The sequence below is a fragment of the Chionomys nivalis genome, chromosome 4 (genome assembly GCF_950005125.1).
Source record: "Chionomys nivalis chromosome 4, mChiNiv1.1, whole genome shotgun sequence".
NCBI lineage: Eukaryota > Metazoa > Chordata > Mammalia > Rodentia > Cricetidae > Chionomys > Chionomys nivalis.
In genome coordinates, this window is record NC_080089.1 from 67,240,987 (window position 1) to 67,266,957 (window position 25,971).

A 25,971-nucleotide genomic window follows, 5' to 3' on the forward strand; every position below is an offset into this window, starting at 1 on the left:
TTTTCAGCTAAAATGGACAATATGAGAAAAATTTGAATGCTTTGGGAAAAATTGCTCGGTTTCCCAACCATAGTATCGATATAGTGTTTATAATATAGGTGTGGTATTTATTTTTGACCTTGCTTGCTTCCCTGTTGACAGTACTAGAGTCCGTATTTAGTAGTTGCCACATAAAGTACATAGCATTGGCTTGACATTTTCAAGGTTTTTGTGTCTCATGGTTTTCAAGGTGATACTGAAAATTTTGAAAGGTATGAATATTAGCTGTCTTTCACTATTACGAAATACTATGATTAGTTGTCTTTTTGTCTCTTATAAGTTGTTTTATTAGTTCTTCATACAGATGATGCCTCTCATCATGTTAGCTTCATATATGTGCTACTATATTTCATTCAAAATCTCTTTCTTATAGATTTTTTTTAACTTTTGTATTTTCTTAGACTATTGTTATCAGATATGAGATGACAGATAAAATGATGTGTTAGAATTATTATGATTTTTTATTTTATTTTATTTTTGATTTTCAAGATAGGATTTCTGTAGCTTTGGTACCTGTCCTGGAACTAGCTCTTGTAGACCAGGCTGGCTTCAAACTCACAGAGATCTGCCTGCTTCTGCCTCCTGAGTACTGGGATTAAAGGCATGCGCCACCACTGCCCAGCATGTGTTAGGATTATTAAATATTCCTCAAATGCTTTGTGAAAACATTTTTGTCAGTCTATATAGACACCGGATGATAGATGTTTGTTTGTTTGTTTGTTTGTTTATTTTTGAGGCAGGGTCTCTCTGTGTAGCACTGGCTGTCCTGGAACTCACTTTGTAGACCAGGCTTGGCCTCAAACTTAGAGATTGTTTGTTTCTGTCTCTGGAGTGCCAGGATTAAAGGCATGAGCCACCATCACACCCAGCTTCCCTCTGGTACCCCTGGAGGTCAGAAGAGGGTGTCAGCTCTTCAGGAACTAGAGTTGAGAGCTGCCTGATGTGGGTGCTAGGCCGCACTTGTGTCCTCTGCAAGAGCAGCAAATGCTCTGAACCACTGCACCATTACCTCCAGCACTCTTACTTATTTTATAGATAATACATTTTTTTAACCACTCAATCAGTAGCAGTGAGCATTCTGATAATATTTTTGTGTCTCCTGCTTTTTTTAAGTGATCTATCCAGCCTTTTCTGTCTTTTTTGTTTTTAGCTACTTTCTGCTTTCTAATTTCTTTCTTTTTTTCCTTTGTGATGCTTTATAAAGAAATAGGAATCACTTATGTGAAAATGATTTTTATATAATCATTGTAATGTAATTTTTATGTAAAAATGTAAATTCTTATATGGTTAATCTTTACAGAAGTGTTTTTTGACTTATAAAAATAGTGTTACCATATAATTATGACAAGTTTTCCATTTGTATATTGATTTTATTTCTTTTTGTGAGAATTAATTGTATATTTTTAGGTATCAAGTATGATGCGGAGAAAGAAGAAAAATCCTTGCAGGATATTAAGCAGAAAGAACTTTCCCGAATTGAAGAAACCCTTCAAAAAGCAGCAGAGAAAGGTAGAATATATTTATTTTAAATACCTAGACATACCTGTATTACTGACATAATTAATATCATTTCATGCCTTCTTTTTTCCTGTGTTTTTTGAAGATAGAGTTTCTCTGTGTAGCCCTGGCTATCCTGGCATTCACTCTGTAGACCAGGCTGACCTTGAACTCACAGAGATCCACCTGTCTCTGCCTGCTAAATGCTGGGATTAAAGGTGTGCGCCACCACTGTTCTGCTCTCATAGACTTTTTCAAGCCCAGTTTCAAAGAATCTTCGTTTCAAATCTTAAAATACTGTTTATAAATATTTTATTGGCCAGCATTGAAGATCGATTGCTTTGCCTGTGACAGCTGTGTTTTGGTAACACTGAGATATGTGTATTTTATGTGCTGCATTCATCTTCACCTGTTTTTTTTTTTTTTTTTTTTTTTTTGGTTTTTTGAGACAGGGTTTCTCTGTGGTTTTTGGAGCCTGTCCTGGAACTAGCTCTTGTAGACCAGGCTGGTCTCGAACTCACAGAGATCCGCCTGCCTCTGCCTCCCGAGTGCTGGGATTAAAGGCGTGTGCCACCACCACCCGGCTTCACCTGTGTTTTTGTGAGATGACGAGGGTAAACTGTCACAGTGCACATGTGGCGAGGCGCTGCTGCTGGGATCCTATTTCCCCATCTCTTCATAACATACATGATTTCCAAAACATGTCTTTTCTTCAGGTTTCAACATTTTAACACCCTCAAAAATTTGTTTTTATAAAAGATAAATTTGATAATTACGTTACATTTGATTTGCCTCTGATTTCTAGCGCCAGAGCAGAATGAACTGAAAAGCGTTGTCAGTCTGTGGTGTGATGACTGCAGGGCTCCCCAGAGTCCAGCGTGTCTACCTCTTTAAAGTCAGACCATGTCCCCATCTGGCTGACGTATGACTCCATATATCACAGCAGTTTTCAGTCATTTGCTGACTGTGTGTGTGTGGGTTTCAGTGATGAAGACTTAAGAGTCTCTGACAACATAAGGCCGATGTTTTTGAATTTTTATTGTTTCACTGTGTATGAAATTTCTTTTCTCTACAAACAAAACAGAACAAGACAAGGCAAATATTAACTTAGAAATTACCCGAATTACAGTTCCACACAAGGGAGGGCTCTTTCTGTGGCCCTGGTAATATGAATCAGTGAGAAGTCTTTTTAGAAATGACTTCTTGAGTTGAGTGTGCACCCTGACTCTGGCTACTCTGGAGGTTAATGTGGGAGACCCCGTGGCCCAGTAGTGTGGGCTAGCCTGGGCAACATAGGAGACCCTCCTCGAATAGTAGTAACAATATCTGCTCCTGGAGGTTCCTGATCACTGACCCTAATCCCTTTTTGTCTGAAGTATGTTTTTCTTATGTGGAAATGTTGATTCTTTACTAGAAGTCACTAATGCCGGCTCTAATACAGAGCCTACCGGAATGGAAGAAAATGTTTCCCTTTTCTCTTTTCTGCTTTAGAGTGTCATCTTTCCATTGATACTCCAATATCTGCATCTTTAGGAAAAGTTTTATTTGTGTTGCTTCTTTTTTCAAAATAAAGCATGCTGAGGTTTTCTGAGGGAAGTCCAGTAGGATTTTTAATAAGCAGTTTTGTTTCATTAGAGTATGTAGAAAGAGTCCAGTAAAAATGAGGTGTGATACTCGGAGAGCGCTGGAATTTTATTTCTTCTATAGCATTTTCAGAGTAAATATATTTTTTTAATTCACATGCACATGCTCACCCCCACATCTGTATGCATATGCACACATACATGTGTACACACATGCCCACACATAAGGTATAATAGCATATTTAGGCACACTGATACATGATTATATATTTATAGTCACATATGTAATTAATATGTTACTTTTTGTGAAATCTCCAACGTCCTTTTTTGGCAGGACTGCTTAGAAAGTACTTTAGTATTTCCAGTGCTCTGTAGGAAAGATGTGAACTGACCTGTTTTAGAAGTTGACGGTTTAATTGGCACACTGATACCGTCCTATACATTTTGTCCTTTGACTGTAGGTATTTAGGGCTTATGCGTGGGTTTGGTGGAGAATCATGGTTCTGTATAGAGGGTGAACACATGTGGCACTGGTCCTGCATGCGTAGGTTCATTAGGTCTGTCTGTATGTAATGCAAACATGGCAGCTTCTTGGGTGATAAATTTTAGGATTTGTTAGAATGTATTTAAAATTCAGAAAATGGGTCCTGGAGAGATGGCTCAGGGGTAAAGGCACATGCCACCAAGCCTGACAAGCTGAGTTCTATTCCCCAGATCCATATGGTGGAAACAGAGAGCTCCTGCAAGTTGTTCTCTGATTTCTGCATGTACACTTGTTCACACATACACATATGTAATAAAATATAATATGAAAAAATAAAATTCAAAAAGTGAAATTCAGTTTTCAAACTCGGTTTTCACGTACAAGTTCTGAATGTAAAATAGTTGAATTTAGTAATTGAGAAATATGTTGAGAGATTATTTTCCTGTAACCGAAGGAATCCATTTAATATTTTGATTGTGTTGTAAATATTCTGTGGATATGCATCATCATCTTCTGACGCTTCTCATGTGAATGATAACGACATTCTTCAAACGCTTCACATCCTACCGTAGTGATGAGTTACTTAGTTACCACGTTTTCTTCAGCCTTACCTCCCCTCTCTCTGGATTTTAGAGCCCAATGGCACAATTGCCTGTGCAGAGACTTGGAGAGATGAGGAGAGGGGGTGCTCGGGCCTGCATGGGCAGATAATAAGAGCAAAGATCATGCTGTCCCACTCTGAAACATGTAACCTCGTAAAATACTGCTACTATTGTTTGGAATAAAAACTGAAGTTTTTTATTTTAATTTTAGAGAATTTACTTAGCTGTAAAAATAACCTTTTTTTCCTTTCATGTCTCTGGAGTGTCTTTTTGTACTTGGGAGAGCGATCATACACAGCTTCCCATATGTTAACTTCCATATTTAAAATGTTATTTTTGCAAGACACACTTAAACACCCAGTGTTTCCCCATAACACTTAGGATGATAGACGGCAGTCCCCTGTGCACTTTGCTGTCCTCCACCTCCTCTTCTTCGAGGTCAGTTTGTGCTTTAGAAGTGTGAACACTGTCATGTATGACATTACCCCAGACTTCTTGTTATGGTCGTCTAGGAATTTGCATTTTGCTGTTTCTTTTCGCTTTATTTTCCTGTCTGTCTTTCCTGTTGACACAAGCCCCAAAGGCCACAGAGCGATGCCCTCTGCATCTCAGAATCTGGATAGCTCATGAGTTTGGCTTGTGACTCACTGTGAAGGTAAACGTTCAGTATAAAGGCCTAGTGACAGACTGTGATTACAGTTCCTTCCGGAAGCCTTGTTTTCTTGTCTTGTAAATACTTCCTTTCATTCCTTGTTTAGTCTGCTGTGTGAACATACTTAAGTTTCCACACATGAATTGGTGGTTTTTCAGGCCCTTTCCAGCTGTTTCTTTTTGTTTTCTGTATTATTATTATTTTGTGCTGGATAAATGAACCCGACTTCCTGCACACTAGGCAGGAGCTCTACTACCGAGCTTCATCTTCAGCACCCACAGTGTTTTCATTTCTACTTGCTTATGTTTTTGCTTCTGCCACATGTAGTCTTGCTGAGCCTCTTAGTCCTCTCTTAGTTCTATGTTGAGTTAGCTCCTCCATGGTTTCCTTGCCTCTTCTCTCATTTCCTCCTGTGTTTGCTGGACACATGTAGTAGCTGTCAGTGTGACTGAAAGTTCCACTCGAGCCTGAGTGCTGCAGCACTTCAGATTTCCTGTGTCTGGGTTTAGAATATCACATTTAAGATCTGGAAGTAGTAGTTCACACCTGTATCCTAGCACAGAAGGATGAGGCAGGTGAGTTTGAAGCCATCCTGCTGGACTGTAAAATTGTCTCAAAAAGCCAAACACACACACACACACACCCTTAAACTAGAATAACTTCTCTTCAAGAAATCCCCAGCCTTACAAATCTACCAACCACATAACAATAAATAATCAAAATGCAATATTAGGGAGGTTCAGAATTAGGATTTCAAAGGCTCCATCTGCTACCTGCTGGGTAATTTTGTACCACTATGCTCTCTTGTTGTTGGAAATGGACCTCTGGTGTCAAGCAGTTCATTTCAAATGGACAAATAAGATTTTTAAAATGACAAAAAGGAGAAAGTGTTAAGTCCTATCGAAGAGGCTCAGGTAGAGTATGGAGAGTTCAGAACACGGTGACAGTGTGAAGTTGTGTGCTTTAGTGGGTTCTGTGAACGTGGAAGAGAGAGAAAGAACATTATAGATGGGGAGATGGGGTAGAAAAGTAGAGCATGGTGGCAAATGGCTTTAGGGTTTTAGAGATCGTAATTGTATATAAGGTTGGCAAACTAAGTTGAGATCAATTTTAAGAGATTTGAATAACAGGGTGATAACAAAGATGGCAACAACAACAACAACAGTCATTTATTATCTATTATTTACCAGACAACAACAACAACAGTCATTTATTATCTATTATTTACCAGACAACAACAACAACAGTCATTTATTATCTATTATTTACCAGACAACAACAACAACAATAACAACAACAACAACAACAACAGTCATTTATTGAGTATTTATTATTTACCAGACACTCATCAAAGTGCTGTCTATGAACAAACTCACTTCATAGTTACCCAGGGCAAAAATGAACTTTAGCCTCTAGCCAGTGGAGGAGTAGGGAATTCAGAAGTTTTCCTCCCTCTGAAAGTCTGAAGCTGCAGTCCGGGCTATGCTTCATTTGGGAGGGGAATGCGAGAGGGTGCTGTCTAGCTGGCTGTTTATTGACTCCAGTGGGTAAAGGATGCAGGCAGCCTATCTGAAAGGGACACATCACACTAAAGTAAGATGGGATTTTCTCAGCTGACTTTAAAATGAACAGATACTATCATAGGAACTTAGTGAAAGCGGATAAAATGACAGGCAGGAAAAGAATCCAGAGAGCATTTGTGTTGTGTTTGAAAATGAAGATTACAGCAAGACCTGAGCTGTCACTGCTATTTACATGCCTTGACTTATTTTATTATTATGGTTTTCATGATGTAGAATTTTTGTTTTAACCTGAAAATAAGATTTGCATGTTGAAAGAATGGGCCTGATGTTACTGGAAATGTCTCCTTAGGAGCAGGTGGCTTTCCTGTCACTGGCTCTTCGCTTGTCCTGTTATGTGGTTTCTGAGTCTTTGCAGCTAAATTTAGGTGCAATTCCCATGCAAAAGTACAGGTGTCTTATAATGCTTTGCATTTCGGTTACTGCTGCCGTGGGATGCAGGCGCACACGCAGGGGAGTTCATGTATGGCTTGGAAAACTTGCTTTACAAGGACGTCAAGCCTGGTGGGTATGCACGGTTATTTATACTTCATGAAATCGATGTTCTTATCCATGCTTGAGCTTTTAGTGGAGTCCATGACACACAAAGCTGTGCCATCCTTTGAGAAATATGGAAATGTAATTCATGTTCACACCCTCGTCATCCCTTCCTTTCCCCTCCCCTCTGCAGCCATTCACTCATTCACTGAGTCTTTGAGTGTCCTCTGGCAAACTCCATGCTGGGAGCTTGGTGTTCGTGGGTGAGCGAGCATAGTTCACTGCCCCTGTGGAGCGAGCTCCCATATCTGCAGATGATAGTGAAATTTGTACTGCCCTTTGGCCTTAGTGTTCTAGGACAGTAGTAGAGCTTTCCACCTGACTGCTCTCTCTTGCTCAGAGTGGAGATTTTCAAATTTGCAAAAGCAATAAGATGGATTTATTTATTTTTTGTGGTACTTTGTTCATGGCCTCAAGGTGGGACCTCTGCATTTCTTCTCTGGTCCTTCCTGATTGTGTAATCTTCTGTAGTCTGCTGTCCCTTACAGTGTGTTAAAACCTGAAGCTTCACAAAGGCAAACTGAAGGCTGTTTACTGTAGGATTTAGAAGGGAACCTTTTGTACACTAGGACTTGTACCAGATATATAGCAATGATTTTTAATATTTTGAATAAAATGTTACTCTTCAGGAGTTTTTATGTTAATTTAATCACATTTTAGATTGGCTTTGACTAAATGGTAAGTGGATCTGCATCTCAAAACTTAATTTTAAAATTTAATTAAATTTTAATTTTAAAGTGTTATGTTAGAATTCTTATGCAGGTAGAAGCTTCTATAGTATATATATTCATTTTGACAGTGGGAAGAATTTGCATAGAAGATTCACAGCATTGAGTGAAATTATCCTGAAATTATTTCTCTTTTTACAAGTCTACCATGGTAGTAACCATGGCTGACTTCTGATTTGTTACTTTGCCCAACACAGAGGACGGCATGGGTGGGTAATCGCAGGGTTCATTGTGCAGTTTTATGGGCTGTACTGAGTTGGCTCTCTGTTATCACTGGTGCCAGTGTTTTCTGGTCTTTCTAGGAAGACTCTGCCTGGAAGTTATAAATGAATGTTTGTGACCCATTCTAATATGTTCCACACTGGGCCTTGTTAAAAGCCAGCAGAAGTTACAAGGCAGGAAGCCTTAACTGCTTCATCTTCTTTCTGCTTGGATAAAGTGAGGGTCGTGTGCAGTGAGGTTCCTTAGGCGATGGCTGCACTCCCTTAGCTGGAGCGAATGTGTACTTTATGTCCATTTCCCTGTTCACTTTCCAGGTGCATATTCTTCCCTTATTTCATGCCATTTTCTTCACAATTAAGAGCAGCGATTCCCAGAAAAGCAGAGCTAGTTATTTTCATAATGATATCAAAGCATTTAACTTTTCATGGAGTTGACATTTGTGTGCAGGAATACAAGCAGTGCTTGTAACTCAGCGGTTGTCATGGCCTGATTCAAGGCGGGACACCTCACTGTATCAGTAGTCATTGTGTTCTTTGCTACTCTGCACTCATTACAAAAGCAAAAGAAAGTGTGCCAGTATAGCTTAAAGTCTTTTTTTGGTAAAATGGAATTTTAAGTTTAATAGGCATCAGTTCTTGAGCAGGTCTCTAAAGTTTTATGGGACACAGAGAAAGCATGTAGGAAGAATTTCTGAATGCGGAGGGAGGTTATTTGCAGGGGAGATTGTTTGTGCAGATGTGGGAGTTGTTAGCTGAAGTTGCTTCTTATGGACAAAAGCCATTTTTTTTTTTTTTAAATTTGAAAGACTGCTAGATTGTCATCATTCAAGTTTGAGTGTGTAGCCACTTCACAAAAGTAAACTGGCATATTTGAGTGGTAACACATTGTGCTTTTAAGGAAACACTAGAATTTTAGGAACCCCTCGTTTGCCACCTCGAGCTTAACAGCCACCCAGGATGGCCAGACTTTCCCACGAGACTGGTGGTGGTTCCAGCAAATGTGACTCTTGTGTTAGACAGAGACAAGACTGAGCCTGAGGGAGCCCGACCTTGCTGATTGCAGCATGCTTTCCATATAAGCAGTGGGCGGTGAGCCGCGGGGGTGTTGAAGGCCCGCGTGATTGTGAGGTGGTCCACTGATTGTAATTTGCCTGGTTATAAAACAACTGAGAAACTCCACTTACTGAACTTGGGTGTATTCCCCATAATTACACAAAAGACCATGAAAACATCTTCTCTTTGCCTGTTGCATATCTGCTTTGAAATCATATTTTCATCATGTACTTCAGTCAGAATAATGTATTTCAGTAGATTGGAGGCAGAACCAGATATGTGAATCCAGCCATCTTCTACTAAATTAAGGGGATTCGTAAAAATGAGAAATCATGTGATTCTTCTCACTGTGACTTTAAATTGTATATATATATGTATGTGTGTATACATATACAATATGTATATACATAGTGCATAATTGTAAGTAATTAAGTGATGGTTTAATATTATTTTGAATGAATTAAGAAAATAGTTTGTTTTTATTTCCAGCATGATAAATATGAATAATTCTAGCCTATTAAGATTACTTAAAATCTCTTCAGATTGCTTATGTTTTATGTGAATTAAAGGCTTCTCAGACCAAAGTTTTGAGAACTGTTGTAGAGTATTTGATAATCTTAAATTTATTCTTCATTATATTTATTAGAAACTTTCATCACTATGTAGCACTCTTGCAGATTAAAAATGGTTTCAGGAGAACTGACATTAAAGACAGAACAGGGACTAGACCAGTTTCGAAGCTAGAGTGATAACAGCTTGGCCTGGAGACTCCAGCGAGTGGAATGGCTTCTGAACAGCACTGACTTTCTTATTTTTTTACACGTGGTGTTTCTTGAGAACTCAGTCTTTCTGTGTGTTTATTTATGGAGTGGAATCAGGACTGCAACTGTCTTGGAAAATGTTGGTGTCTGTGTTCTCCAGCTTCTGTTATGTGTGTAAGTGTTTTCTCCTGGAAACTCCAGTTTATTTTTGTAATCCGAGTTCATATTTTAATTTTAAGGAAGAATAGTTTGCAAATATCAACAAAACAAAATAGTTTGCAGTTATACACAAATGTATTTCTCTTATTTATGTATTTTGTTATAATGTCTACATGTGGATGTTTTAATACATTGGAACAGACAAATATTATGTACTTTTTGTTTAGGTATGAATCTCTGTCCTTGGAAGCCTCCTGCTGGATAAGAACCTCTTGCTCACTGGCAAGAGAATCAGGCAAAACTGCAGATGCAGTGAATGCACTGTGCATTAGACTTTTGTGTGAGGACAGGCCCTGGGCTGCTCAGAGGAGCTCTGAAAAGCTGCAGACAGGCAGCAAGTCACATGGCAGGAGTGTTGAACACGAGATAGCGATGCCTAGAAGTTTGCTCAGTAAAGAATTTGAGGATGACAGCTCGTTTACAGAACGATGTGTAGGGAGGCAGAAGGCATTGGCATTATTATGTGTGTTTTGTAATTATAGTTAACATTTCTGCAATTTCCCATGATTCATGACTGGCAGGAGTAACAGGGATCAGGCCTGTGTCATGCAGGCACATTTGATTTTATCTGGCAGGCTTCAGAGAGCCTTTAAATGATTTTGAACAGGGATTGATGGGCTCAACTAGTATTTTAGATGTAGTAGCAAAGCAGAAGGTCCTTTAGCAGAAGGTGAGGATGGGGGCAGAGTCAGGAGCATATCCTGGGAGTTTAGGTCACAGCTGATGCCTGGCTGTCCATTGAGAGAACGTTCACAGACTGGTTAAGAAAGGTGTTGGTTAATGTGAAAATGTCAAATAAAAAAGGATGCAGTTTAAAGGGATGACTGCTAGTTGAATATACTGTTTAGTATACATTTTATACTTTTATGAGCTGTAAAGCATGCCTGTTGCACAGTTCTGTTTGTGAAGGGTGTCATCTAGAGAGGCCATCAGCACTCAACCCATCCATCCCATTTGTATTCCTCTGTCCCTGCCACACATTGCTCAAAACCTTTCCCTGACTCTTTTAGATCATCATCATTACATTTCCAGTATTTTGGTAAATTAAATTTAAAGTAACACTGTAAATGTGTAGCTATAAACATTAAAACACCATTGTGAATGGATACATTTTATCCATGTTTTGTATAATTGTTCCTGCCAAGTTATTCTCTAGATTAAAGGTTGTTCTTTACTGCCGAGTGTTTATCTAGCAAAGGAAGCTTGTGAGTTTGTGTTTGTGTTGAAGTAGTAGGTCAGTCAGTGTAGACAGAGGTAAGTGACTGAGCTTTGATGTCAGGAAGAATTCTCTTATTTTCTTTTCTGTCCTCTTGTCTGCTAACTTGACTTTTATCCTTTTCTCACTAAAATGCTTCCACTGAGAAGGACGTAAGCGTAAAAAGCACAAAAAACATTTTAAGAAACGTTTTAAAGGTCTTGATCGCTCCAAAGGTAGGTACACGCAGTTCTCCCTGTGCTGTTTGTACACCTTGATTTCTGTCTTGAAAGGTAAAATGAACAGTAAAGTGCAGCTTAAATATAAAACTGAATTTTAAGTTGGAACTGTATGTCAGACTCTAAAATAAACCTAAGAAAGGGCCCTAGAATACCTTGTAATTTCTATTATGTAGTGGCGTTCGCGCTCCTTGGCCGTCGGTTCTGAGGTGTGTGAGAACTGCGAGTCTTGAGCTCTTGTTTTTCTCTTTCCATAGATAAGCCCAAAGAAGCAAAAAAAGATACATTTTTGGAAAAATTGGCAACTCAAGTAATAAAAAATGTTCAAGTGAAAATCACAGACATTCACATTAAATATGAAGATGATGTAAGTGATTTCAGTATTTTAAGTTGGTTGTTAAATGTTTTATGATATTCTGTATCTTATGATATTTTGTCTGCAGATTATTTGAACCTAATTTAAATTTCAGATTGCCACTCCTGTAAATATGCCAGTGTTTGACCTTTTCTAAGAGGCTATGTTAGCCGGGCTATACATAAATATATATAGCGTAAATCCACTACATGTAAAACCATGTAACTTTGTGGTTTATTTGGATTTTGTTGTACATGTTATGATGTAACTTTAAGAAACGAATTTCGTGTTTATATTGTTAAAACATTGATTATGGAGTGACTGTTGGTAATGACAGCCAGCAGGCAGAGTAGGTAGAGCTTCTTATCTGTCCCTAGAGTGGTCCTGAGCTGCTCGTGCACGCACAGTGGCTTTGAAGTCTGTCTTGATGCAAGTCGGCTTAGATTCTCTTGCTAATTTGCCGTAAGATCTGACTAGATTGGAAGCATTCTGTTAGACAGGGTTTTAGTTCCCTTTCCTGGGTTCTCTGTGTAACACTATTCCATAAGACGTATTTGTAGATTGAGAAAAGCAAAATAAAACATATCACTCTATTCCTCACTTCATCTTCTGGCTTCCTGGAGGAATTAAAGTGAACTTTGATAACAAATGTTCTTGGTTAGAATAAACTGGAAAGCATTGTGCTCTGTGTCTCGTGGGAGTGAAAGAGCTCTTGTCAAAGCAGGGTTGAGAAATGGGGCGTTGCTATACTACGGGTGCAAATGCAAATACTACAACTGGAGTACTTTCCCCCAAAATTTAAAATTAAGAATACAATAAGATTCACAACCCATTTCTGGATATATGGCCAAATAAATTGAACTGAAACATCTTGAAGAGACATCCACAGCATTGTTCACAACAATCTAGATACAGCAGCAGCTGAAATGCAGTAGGCAGATGAGCAGATAGCGAAAATACTGTATATTTCCACAATGAAGTACTTTTTGGCCTGAAAACAGACAGTTCTGTCATCCACATCAATATGACTGGAGCTGGTGAGTGTAAAAAATTGAAATAAGCTAGTTATACAGAGAAAAATATTCTATGATTTCATACAGATATCCAAATCTATATATCTGTGCCTGGTATCTAAAAGGTCAAATGCATAGTTGACTGATGGTTATGAGAAACAGGAAATTATCAGTGTGTGAGGTGAATTACCCAGGTTCCAGTGCTCCACAGCAAACCCAGTTATGGAAACATCGCATTGCACTCTGTAGATCCTAGTGACATACGATTAAATGAGAACCTCAGTTTGAATCTATCTAAGCTTCTCACTACTGAAAATACAATTAGGAAGTCATGTGACTTTTTATTTAATACGAAATGTACAGAGATCCATAGGAGTCCACTCAGTCATATCTAGACTGGTATCTGTGGCACGTGTCACCTGTGACAACATAAAGTACAGTAACCTAAAAGGAAGAAAGTTTAAATGTGTGAACAGTTCTTATATTACATGTCTTTCAGGCTAGTTGCCTTAATTATTTTATCTAGAAGCATATCAGAAATATGGGATGTAAGAAATGGACCTTGGGAATTACGGTCTTTTAGCCCTGTAGAGTTGGGCTGTATCAGAGGCCCATCTGAAATAGCTGGAAGTTATTTTGAAGTAGTTATCAAAAGATGACTAAATCATTTCCCTCTCCCTTTCTCCCTCCCTCTCTCCACCCCTTCACCACACACACACACACAAACACACATGTACACTTTTTTTTTTGAGACAAGATCTCATGTAGCCCAAGCTGTCGTTAAACTTTATATATAACTGAGCATGGCTGCTTGCCTCTATCTACTGAGTACAGGGATTACAAGTGTGCACCACCATGCACAGCTCCTTATATGTTTATATAAATTAAATATTTATGTGTATTATTTGCAGATAAATCTGTGAAGCTGCTTCTGCTTTCCAGCTACCCCAGAGCATGCACACGTACTTTCTGTTTGAAAAGGGTCCGTGTGACAAGACTGGAGTTCCATTTGGATGGCTTAGAACAACATTTATACTTCCTTTTCTAGTAATTCATGCCTCCATCACAAGCAAACAATTGTCTGTGGCTTTTGAACCTCTAACGGCAGTCTCAGGCAATGACATCATCCATGCCATGGCACAGGCTAAACACTGTCTATATCACATATCAAAGTTCAGAGATAGAAAAGCAGTTTATCATTGGGAGATTTGAGGTAATAGACTTGGGAAATTACGCACTAAGATTCTGAAGCCGGACTGAGATAGGAGGATTGAAAGTTTAAGGCCAGGCGAGATCCTGTCTCAAGAAAAACAACCCCAGCAAAACCCAAAATCTAGGATTTTTCCCTTTCCAGGCAGTTTTAAGCATCAAGGGAAGTAAAAGGCTATAAAGTTGGTTCAGGTTTCCAAAGATGAAAATCTGAGGTGTTGGAGTAGTCATTTAGTGGTGAAATCGTTGTCTGTAATGCTACTTTGTACCTGCCTGTGAAGAACATTCTGATACATATTGGAGTCTACTGGTCACAGTTATAGAGCTTCTTAGTTGTCAGAAATCAGAGTTGTGGGAAAATACCGAGTTAGCAGCATTGGCGCTGTTATGATGCTCTGATGGACACATGACTGTATCAGGGCCCCCCTCCCTCCTTTGAAAGTCCCTTGGGCTGTGTTACTTCCTCCTAGACATGTGCCTAGCTGCTGACTATTTATAATTTTTATTATTAACTTAGCATTTTATTTTTAATTTAAATATTTTATTTTCTGAGAATTGCATATACAAATACTATATTTACATAATCTCCACCCCTCCCTCCCACCTCCTCCAATTCCTTCTGTGTTCCCCTTACTTTGTATCAAATTAACAACCTCTTCTTTTTAAATTCTTATTTTTAGTTACACAAAAACACAAACTACCCCTGAATCCATTTGGTATTGTTTGTATGTACATGTGTTCTGGGCTGACCACATTTCGGGGAGATGCTGTCTGTTTATGTTTTAATGTGCCCTTTCTTCTTTGGTAGGTCACTGATCCAGAAAGGCCGCTTTCATTTGGTGTCACCTTGGGAGAATTTAGTCTGTTGGTAATGTTGGCTTGCTAAAAGTTTTTGTGGGATCTGTAAAGTATTAATACTCTGAAGTAAACTACATTGCCTGAGGTACATTGTTGCTTCGAATAGCTTTTGCGTTTCTGAAGAATTCCCTTGATGCACATTTGCTACAAGTCCCCCATTTCCAGTGATGCTTTCATATTTAGTAATTACTTTGATTTCTTTAATGATTCCACGTAACAGATATTAAATCATTTAAAAGAAATGAATAGTGCACCTTACACACATGGGGAAGGAACAGATGACTGTGTAGTGTTCCGAACTCATACTTGGTATTATTTTGTAGGATCTCAAAAAGTAGACGAAAATATGTGTGTGTGTGTGGCAACAGAATGTGTTAAATTACTCATTTTGATTAAATATTTCATAATACATTCATAATACAGATTATTTTCTGTTTAATCTCTTAAGTGAAAGAGGGTATGCATATCCTCAGAGTGGAACTTTTACTGTTCTAAGTAACTAAATGATAAGAAACATGGTTGGGGACATTTTTGATAAAACAGTATTCTGAAAGACCAGACTCTAAGTTCTTAAAGGTAGAGAGATCATTGACTCAGAAAACTTAGCCTAATTGTGTGTTCACAAATAGCATCCCAGTTAACTTTGAACATCTAACAAAACAAAAGTGCTAGCGGTCTCCTCCGCCTGGTCTGCAAGGGCATGCTACTGCAGATGGTCTCCTCACTATGTGCTGTTGCGAGTCCTGTGTCTGTGCTCAGAGTATGTTCTCAGGTTTTATTTGCCTGTTTCACTGTTCCCTTTGCCAGCCTGGTAATTCAGCTCGGGTTCCAGAACCCATACAAGAGAGTATCCTACCTTTGCTGTTCGTTTTTCCTTCCTTCTTGGAGCTTTTCAGCCCCTCCTATGCTCCCTGTTCTGCTGTGTCAGGATCCGTAGCATGTTATCTTTCCAGGTACCCAGCTAGACTTCTAGCTAAACTCCACTTTCTGCTAATTCAGAGACCTACCTCCTTGTGTTTGTTGAGATTGTGTCTGTCTAAAGCCTGCGTGTGGCTCCTTGTCTGACTCAGTTATGTCCTTTCCAGCTGCTGGGGTGTTACAGGTGAAAGGAAGCCGTTGCCTCTTGTGAGCACGCTGTTCTTCCATTCATCTTCCCAGGAACACCCTTACTTCCATGTTAGATCTTCAGTGTTTGCACAGAGTCTGATCTTCCTCACAACCCCAGGAATCTTCATTTCTCCTGCTTTCTGGTATTCTCTTTTAGAGAAACTTTCTTTTCTCTTTCCTTACATCTTTTCATAAGCAGTCAAATACTTTTTTTTTTTTTTTTTTTTTTTGAGACAGTCTCACTACGTAGCTCTGGCTGACTAGGTAGACCAGGCTGGCCTTGAATTCATAAAGGTCCTCCTGCCTCTGCCTCCTGAGGACTGGGATTAAAGGTGTGTGCTGTCATGCCGGTCTTCAACATTCTTGTCTCTTCCTCACAGCTAAGATTAAAAAGGCCCTGCTTAATGTTCCATTCCCAACCAGACTCTCTAACCACCTCTGTTTTCCTGCCGTCTTTCCAGCCAGGCTTGTTGAGAACTGTCTGCTCCCTGTGTCTCACTCCCACTCAGTGCCTCCTGATGCTTCTGCTTGTGAAATCGTTCTTAAGTAGTCTTCAGTAATGCCCGCCTGGTGGATGCTAGTACTCGTCAACCATGCTGACAACTGGCTTGCGCTGCAACCTTCTTCACAAGGCACACACCAGCTTTTATTCATGTTTATGACTTCAGACATATAATAACCCAATAATCATTTCCTAAATAGAGGAGCCTAGTTGAATTGGAATTTCTTCAATTTTGATTTTCATTGCTTCTTTGATTTTGTCATATAAATATGTAGATAAACAGCTAGCATTATCTGATATTACCTAGTAACTTAAATTTTTAAAAAATAATGTTTATTTTGTAAATTGGTATGTGTGTGTGTCAGAGGACAACTCGTATGAGTCTGTTGGGTCCTGGTGTTGAGTTCAAGTTGTTAGGCTTGGTTGCCAGTGCTTTTACCCACTGAGCCATCTGGCTGGCCACTTTTCTTTCTAAATTACTCGGTTATTGCTTATAGATACTAGACTGTTAGATGACATGTACTGCTTCATAAGAGTTGACCTTCTTTTCTTTTTAGACGACAAATGAACATTGGACTCCGTGCATTTTAAATGAAGCAGAAAAAATTATATATAAGGTATTATATTTTTCATATATAAGGTTTTAGAATTTCTTACGGGGGATCAATTTTTGCACTCACGAAGATAAGATCTTTAAGTGCTGGAATATCTGTTCAGCCAGATGGTAGGGTGGAACAGCGACGTTGGAGTCCAGCTACTGGAGCCAACATTGAAAAGTGTCTGCTTTCACTTTGACCACAAAGTGTCAGTAGTCATTTTAATGCAAACTCTGCAAAAGTGTCATTAAGTACATTTTAAGATGTGTTCAAAAGTAACATACCTAAACCCTCAGAAACTTCAGGAGAGGGTGGAAGTACAAGCATCACATTTGGTGTATAGTAAATGACCCCATTCTCGGTAGCTGCTTTTGCCATATAAAATGTAGAGGAAACCTTTGTATTTATGATAAAAGTAGCAAGTGGCATGCCAGGCAATATTGTGTATGCAATCTCGGGCATCCCGGACAGTGCCTCTCAGTGTGATAGTCTACATATGTTTAACCTTAAGGCATTCAATTTATGGGATTATTGTTGTTTGATTCTAAATTTTAGCCAGTCAGGAATCTGGGTGATCTACATATGAACACTCTTGAATTTAAAAGAGTAGATATTATGTTTTAAATTGTCTGTCATAATCAATTTGTTAAATAACATATTTCTGGATTCTAAAATAACACTTGTTGCCTTTGACAGAATTAGGTATTTCATACCGATTGAGTGTTTAACAGTCTACCTCCTAAAGCAGAAACATAAAACATGTTGACTGTCAGAGGGTTGATGCATTCCTTGGCAAAGTTAGGTCATTAGAGAACATGTGTTCAATCTGAGTGACTAAGTGAGACCTAGGTGCCTTGGATCTTTATAGGTTGTTATTGAAGGTGAGTCAGGGTTGGAAAAAGTCCACGATCTGGTTTGGATTAAGCTTTTGCTGCATGACTTATCTACGCTGAAGTTTAGGTTCTTCATCCCTCAAGTGAAGGGTCTGGATACAAGCAACATCCCCAAATGGTATTTTATGAAAGACTAGGTAATTGAGGTGTTAGATGTGGAAAGAATAATTTGTGGTCAGGCAAGAGAACTGGTTAAGCGCCATCTTGTGCATAACTGAGCCTGTGTGTGCTCTGTGTTTAACTGCAGGACTTCTCAGTGCTTGACATGGCTCCTAAGCATGGTGGTTCCCCAGGAGTGATATCAGCCAGTCTGGAGCCTTCCCTGCCTTACTGACCACAGGCTCCTTTCCCACAGTCCTCCTCAGGGCAGCCATTAACTGCAGGAGGGAACTTGTGTTTTCTTATCTAGCAAAACAATGTGCTAGATGCTCAAGTCTTACTATTTGGTAATTGAATGAATGTGAATCTCCTGAAAATGTGTTCCCAGAAACACAGTTTAGCAAATGCTGAACTTAAACAGTCCTATGAATTTGCCCCCCTTCAGTTTTGCGTATTTTCTTAAGTCCAGCATTTCAGTGAGCATGAGGGCAGTTGTTGAATGCTGATGTACCACTTTCATTTTTCTTGCATAGCTTGTGAAACTTGACAGTCTCAGTGCCTACTGGAATGTCGGCTGCTGCATGTCTTACCATGGATCCAGGGAGCATATCTTGGTAATTTCAGTCTCTGCCTTGAAACGCTAACTATACACCGAAAGTGTGTTTGAAAGGGAGGTCAGGCTATCAGTCATTTGTTTAACTGGCCTGTCACCAAAACATAGGTGTGAGAACACTTCACCTCCACCTGTCTCTTCGGAAGACCACTGTGAGTCTGAAGATCTTTTTGAAACCATTTACTCGACAGTGACAGGGGAGCCCTTTACAGTGTCCTCTGAGGTTGTTCATACTTATTTTGGTGGCATTCTTAATATACTGTTTCTTGTAAGGATTAGGAGTGTCGTGACGATGCCACCTGTCAGACCTGGGACACGTGTGTCTTACAAGTGTTTAAAATAGCTGTGATGGTGACTTCCTACAGGGTGGATGAGAGATTCATTGTTTCAGAGTACTGAGCTAGGGTCTTATGTCTTCAGTTAGAGGAGAGGGCAGGACTCCAGAAACACTTGGATGAACTCAGCCCCGACTAGGACTTTGTGGCTATGTATCTGTTTGGGTGGTTCTCACAGAGAGGAGCGTACTTACATTCCGAGATAGTTAGGTCTTTGTGTCCGTATTGTAAAGAAAAATACCTATAAATATGCTTTGTATGTTTCTTATGGATGAGCTATTACAAAGAGAGCAGTAAAGGTACTGATGTGAGAACCATTCTTTAATTTTTTTATATATGTGGATAAGTATGTATTTCTCTTTCATTCTCAACTTAAATCTCTTTAGGATCAACTGAAGCGTGAAATTCTTACAAGTAGAAACATTCCCCCAGATCATCAGTACAGTGAGTACCAAGGGGAGTTGATTTAAAGAAGAGACATGGAGGGCTAAATGAAGTCATTTTGACAAACAGAATGCATTAATTTTATGGTATTTGACTATACAACATGTATGTTTCAGTAGTAGCTCTTTATGGTTACCGGACTGTAACCATACTGTTCTGCGTGGGAAAGGGGTGATCTCACCTGCAGTCCACCTCCTTCTACCTCTGTGCTCTCTCCTATCTTGTTAAGGTTCTTTGTTTTGTAGTTGAGGCCCCTTCCCTCTCGCTTATCTTCCTTCAGTCTCCCCTCTCTTGCTTCCTCCTTTTCTCTTTTCTCCTCTCTCCCTTTTGGAGTCTTTGGGTTTGTGGTATTCAGGTCACCTCTAGAAGTGTAAGCCAATCACATTGGATATTTTTTAAAGTGTACTTTGTATAGTTTTTTGGCAACCTCTCCTTTGTTTACTGCCTCTGCTTTCCTCTTTCAGTTTTGTTAGTTTGTTTTTATTCAGTGAACTTTGTAATTCTTTGCAATCATCCCTAACTTCCATGTCCATTTCTTTCCACATTTGGAATTGTCCTGGTCCTCTGTGGTTTTCTTCCTGTCCTGTGTAGCTCATAGCCATTAGATGATGGCGCTTTCTGTTTATGTTTGTACACTAGAGTAATGACATTTTAAAGTGCTCCCAGTTTATAAAATAATTTAGTTTCATTGATGATAACTAGTTCAGAGAATGTACAACTTAATTCTCAGGCATTTATGAATAATATAAGTCAGTTAGAATGTTCTACAATCTAATACAAATTATAATTACCATAAGGTAATGCATCTATATAGCTTTGATGCTATTTATAGTCATCATCCCGAGTAGACTTTTTGTTTTTGCTTTCACTCAACCTCAAGAGTATTTTTAGTTTTTCTTAACGTTGTCTGTGTATGATCAGTTTGAAAACAGTGTACTGATAATTTGTTTCCTAGGATGATTTTATTTATGTTTCTGTTTCTAAATTTTGTCAAAGATTAAGACAGAAATTCAATTTTATTTCTTTCCTTGTTTTAATATTTTAAATGTACAATAAGTTATTAAATCACAGAGAAACCCAGTTTTAGACAGGGACTGTCTGTATTCCATATACACCTTTCCTGGGAGCACATGACTCCATTTAACTCTAGGGAGATTGGGTTTAGCCAGTGAGCTTCCTAATTTGTTTTACACAGATAAGGCGAATCCTTGTGTATATACATATATCTTCTCTCTCTCTTTCTCTGTGTCTCTGTCTTTCTCTCTTTTAAAACTGAAATAGATCTTTTTTCATGCAGTATATTCTGATCACTGTTTTCCGTCCCTCATCCCTTTGCAAATACTCTCTGTATCCTCATCTATCCAACTTCACGCCTTCTTTCTCCCTCTTTAGAAAACAGGCAAATACAAAAACAAACAAACCAGAATAGAACAAAACAGAGAAAGAAAATCAACAAAAAAAGAAGAAGCATGAGGGGCACACACACACACACACATGCAGAAATACAGGCACTCCCAGAACAACCATAAAAATGCAGACTTGAAAGCCATAATATATAAACAAAAGACTAGTAAGGTAAAAAAAAAAAATGCCCAGACAAAGCATAATGAGACAAAAATAAACCTCCAAAAATACCAGTGAGTTAGTTTTATGTTGGCTATCTACTGCTGGTCATGGGGCCTGTCCTTAAGTGTGGTTTGTATACCCAGCGAGACTCCCTTTCCTTCGTGAAGTCATCAGTTGGAGGTAGCTTCTTGGTTAGGGATGGGAAATGATGTCCTCTTCCTCCTCTCATCTGGCTTGGACCTGTGCAGGCCCTGTGCATGCTGCTACTCTCTCTGTGAGTTCAGATGCCTTGCATATTGCTTGATAGTGATTTTTTTTACATGTACATGGTATCATTTACTTTTTTACTATCAAAGTGCATCATTCTCATAATTATTCTCAGCTGTTCACAGTTAAGAGCACGTAAACATACCTTATGTCTTCCCATGTGATGTCAGTTTTCCAGCCAATATCAGCCTCTGCAAAGCTCTACATGAATCCCTGTGCAGAATCAGAGCTCAAAACACCCAAACTTGATGGGAACGTAGAAGTACAAAATATTGCCATTGAGCTGACGAAGCCCCAGGTAAGGTTCCCTTGGGTAACTCTGGCTTTAATCAGCGTTGATTCCTGATTTCCAATTGTCCTTGTCATTAGTCATTCTCTATGGTCTGGTGGTACTTTCATTCTGTTGACCTTTGGTACCACCCTCCCCCCCCAAAACAAAACAAAAGACCCCCCCCAAAAAACGGGGTGTGGGAGACTTAAAAGAGAAATTTCTGACAAATAGTTTCCATTAATCTGGCCCTTTTCACAAATGATACTTGATCTTATTAAACTGTAGTGAATGATACTTTCTTTTAATTCATAATTATAGGAGACTTTTAGTGTGCTTTTCTACTCTCATGTTCTCTTCTTATATTTTAGACTGTGTGTGTGTGTGTGTGTGCGCACGTGTGCATGGGTATGGGGTTGGAGAGCCACCTGAAAGAGTCAGTTTTCTCCCTCTACCTTGTAGGCTCTGCGGATTTAACTCAGGTTGTCAGGGTTGGCACCAACCTTTTATCCCTGGGCCATCTTGCCACCTTTTTAGTTTTTTTTAAAACTTTATTTATTAATTTATTTCTATTTAGATATACTGTGTAAGGCTCTGTGAATATATGAGCCCAGGGAGATGAGGTGAGGGCGTTGGGTTCTTTGGAACTGGAGCTACTGGGGTTATGAGCTGCCACGTGGGTACTGGAATTAAACCCAGGTCCTTTGCAGGTTAGAGCAGCCCCTGTTCCCAAGCAACAACTCATCTCTCCAACCCCACTGTCTCAGTTTCTAATAGCAGACACGCAAGTACCATTCCTTCAGTTTTCAGAACAATTGTTTTTACTATGTTGGTTTTCTAAGTTTTATAACCTTGGAGGATTTGGGTAGCAGCCCCGGAGACTTGAATTGAGAGGAAAAGAAGTGTTGATGCCTGGGCTTTTAGTTTAATGCTCTCTAATAAGTAGAATGTAAATGGCCTTTGTTGCTTTAGATTTTCTAATAGCTGCATTACCAAAAGGGAAAATAATTATTTTTCATCTGTTTATTCTTGCCTGGTCCAGAACTCACTATATAGCCCAGGATGGCTTTAAACTTGCAGTAATCCTCCTATCTCAGCCTTCTTAGTGCTAGGATTATAGATGTGTAGCTTAAAATAAACCTAAATAATCTATTTTACTTATGTTCTATAATTTTATTTCATAGAATTGTGAATATAAGTTGTAACTAGGTATTTTGTATCATTTCTCCTTTATGGCTTTGAAATATGGGATGTAATTTATTGTTGAAGTTTAGGCTAGACACGTTTCTCAAGTAACCCTCAGGTAGAACTGTGTTGAGGAAACGTCAAAGGAAGCCAGATTTTTTTCTGTCTCAACTTGTGACCATTCTTACCCGTTCCTTGTCTATTTTTCTTCATTTGAACTGTTTGTCAGGCTTACACAGCACAAAGTTGTGTTTGTAGTAAAGCGAGAGCTTAAAAAGCCTCATCTTGCTTAGTTATGTATTGATTTTCTGGAGCAGATTAAGAGTCAGCTCCTATAGCTGTGGCAAAGATGAAGGTCCAGAGAAAAGTGGGCAGGTTTAGAAACACAAATACAATCAATACTAGGAGACACTCCATTTCACTGTTGCCAAGATATGCATTTATTTCTCATTTCCGAGTATTTGAAAAAAGTTTATTATGGGTCATGTGACAATTTGAATACCAGCACAGTTTTCTTTATAGAAAAACTTAAAATATTGTGCTTTAATTTCTAATTGATAATCTCAGGTTTAATCAGGTGTAGTTGGTTGGTTTTTGAATTATCAGAGATTTTGGGGTCCTCTAAAAAAAAGATGCAGATCTAATTTTTATTTGCATGTTCATTGTAACAAACCTAATTTGATCTTGTCTCAATAGTACTTAAGCATGATTGACTTTTTGGAGTCGCTGGATTATATGGTTAGAAATGTACCATATAGGAAGTACAAACCTTGCTTACCACTTCACACCAATTGTCGGCAATGGTAAGTTAGAATTTGTTATTTTTATTTAAAATTATTCTCTGTCTGTCTGTCTGTCTGTCTGTCTCTCTCTCTCTCTCTGTGTGTGTGTGTGTGTGTGTGTGTATGTTTGCACATGTGTTGTAGATGCGAAGTTGTGCTTGCCAGCTGACTGTTTGGAGACTGGAGGTTGATGGTGATGTCTTCCTCAGTTGCTTCTCTATTCTCCAACTCTATTTTTTGAGACAGTCTCTCACTGAATTTGGAACTCTCCCATTTCAGCTCTGCTGGCTGGCCAGCAAGCTCCCGAGCTCTACTTTTTTGTTCCACCCTCTTTCCCTCAGCACTGGGACTATAGATGTGCACCAATGAGCTCAACTTTTACATGCATTATGGGGATGCAAATTCAGGTACTTGAACTTGCTCATCAAACACATGGACCACTGAGTCATCTTCATTTTATAAGAAATGAATAATCATATATTTCAGGCATTCAGAGTTAGGAAATTTTTAGAGTCTAGTTGTCTGATGTGGGAGTCCCCTCTGTGTGCTGTGATTACCACTAATGAATAAAGAAACTGCCTTGGCCTGTTGATAGGGCAGAACTTAGGTAGGCAGAGAGGACTGGACTGAATGCTGGGAGAAAGAAGGGTGGAGTCAGAGAGATGCCATGGAGCCACTGCTGCTGGAGATAGATGTGCTGAAACTTTGCTGGTAGGCCACAATCTTGTAGAGATGCACAGATTAATGGAGATGGGTTAAATTAAGATGTAAGAGTTAGCTAATAAGAAACTAGAGCTAATTGGCCAAGCAGTGATTTAATTAATACGGTTTCTGTGTGATTATTTTGGTTCTGGGTGGGCGGGACAAACAAGTGGTTCCTTGCAACAGTTGTCTAGACTCTTCCAAAACAATAATGAAAGAGAGATCTTTTCTGTCTTTGCTACTTTTGATTTTTCTTTTTCTCCTCACAAATGCCTTCTTTATATTCTGCTTCTGGATTCTCAAAATTTTATCTTAGTGTTCAAGACTTTGAGCATGTTTTTTTTTTTTTTTCGAGACAGGGTTTCTCTGTGGTTTTGGAGTCTGTCCTGGAACTAGCTCTGTAGACCAGGCTGGTCTCGAACTCACAGAGATCCGCCTGCCTCTGCCTCCCGAGTGCTGGGATTAAAGGCGTGCGCCACCACCGCCCGGCCTTTGAGCATGTTTTAAAAAGTCTTGTCAGTCATCCACATGGATTCAAAATTATCATCAGTAGAACACAGCCTGTGTTAGGGTCCTGGAGAAGCCCCACAAAGGCCCCTGCTAAAATGTCCCACAGTGCTGCAGCAGCTTAGCAACCGTAGTAAGTTTCTCCCTGCTGCCCCATCATGCCCAGGCTTGGGCCCCAAAGTCCTTAGAATGGTCCAAAATAAGACACAAGGGAGGAAGTTGAGTTTGAGAGGCCCACTCCTACGAGAAGTGATGAGGTAACGCTACAGACAGAAAGACATAAAATAACACTAACAGAAATGTACTGGTATGGCACACACACACACACAAAAAAAGAAAACCAACAAAGAAGCCAGAGATAGCTGATGGCATGTCTTCTGTCCCCCCAGGTAGGTCTGGGATGTTTCCTGGCCCATGAAGTGGAGGTGTCTCTATTGCGTCCATCCGTCAAAACCCCACCCTTCAGATTCAGTTAGCTCGAGCCTCCTGGAGAAAGAAACACAGAACATGGACCACAGTGACAGTCAGAACAGTGATAGACCAAAACAAAGGGCGATCATATGTTGGGGGGTCTCTGAGGAACTTTCTAGCCAATGCACCAACAAGAGCGTTTATTTTGAGAACAAAAATACCTCATGCAGGGGTGGCAAGATGGCGACTGATGGAGAGGCTTGTGGGCTTTTAAACCAGGCTAGGGGAATTCCAGGGAGGGAGATTAGTCTGGGGCTGATTGATTGGTAGGTGGCTCTAGTGTGCAGGGACTTTCCAACAGCAGGGTAGGGAAAGCTATCTTTAGCTAGCAGGAGGCTTTGATAGTCTGCTGAGCTAACAGAAGGCTGTGGGCTGCTTGCTGATTGGTTGCTCCTGTGCTGTGGTTTTCCGAGAATTGCATGCTCAGCTCCAGCCACTTGCAGCAAACTGAAACTAAGGCCTGATCCCTGGCAGGGGCTATTAGAAACCTGTCATGGCTCTGGTCTGGCTCCCTGGCCCTCTTACCTATATAACTTAAAGTGGAGTTATATGAAATAGTGTATTATTTGAAATGCTTTTCCTGGTTGTGTGGGCATCATGCAGTGTGAACTAAGACAGCTATGACACCCCAAGATAATAAATATAATTGTACGAAGTCATTGTGCTGTATGTGGTCTGCCTTTTAAAAAAAAGTTGCTCTCCAGCATGACTGCACAGCTTTCCATTTTGTGCCTTTGTGTGTTGGCTTAGGTATATCCTCTTCCTGGAGTGTTTCTTTGCTCCTCTGTTTAGGTCAGAGAGTTGTACTG

At 39.4% G+C, this 25,971-nt stretch overlaps 1 protein-coding gene across 4 annotated transcripts in view; it reads left to right on the plus strand.

Moving 5' to 3' along the window:
* Vps13c (vacuolar protein sorting 13 homolog C) overlaps positions 1–25,971 on the plus strand; it is a 163,562-nt gene that overhangs the window by 23,734 nt on the left and 113,857 nt on the right. For 2 of the 4 annotated variants that reach the window (XR_009057025.1, XM_057768280.1), the window contains exons 5-14: positions 1,447–1,548; positions 6,879–6,941; positions 11,322–11,387; positions 11,648–11,757; positions 14,776–14,835; positions 16,992–17,051; positions 18,556–18,636; positions 19,357–19,414; positions 21,418–21,545; positions 23,397–23,503. Coding sequence is in view for 3 of the 4 variants with exons in the window: in XM_057768280.1 (XP_057624263.1) it covers positions 1,447–1,548; positions 6,879–6,941; positions 11,322–11,387; positions 11,648–11,757; positions 14,776–14,835; positions 16,992–17,051; positions 18,556–18,636; positions 19,357–19,414; positions 21,418–21,545; positions 23,397–23,503 (835 nt within the window). In the remaining variant the exon portion in view is untranslated. The remainder of the gene's footprint in view (positions 1–1,446; positions 1,549–6,878; positions 6,942–11,321; positions 11,388–11,647; positions 11,758–14,775; positions 14,836–16,991; positions 17,052–18,555; positions 18,637–19,356; positions 19,415–21,417; positions 21,546–23,396; positions 23,504–25,971) is intronic. The other 2 variants (XM_057768281.1, XM_057768282.1) reach the window with 2 other exon arrangements.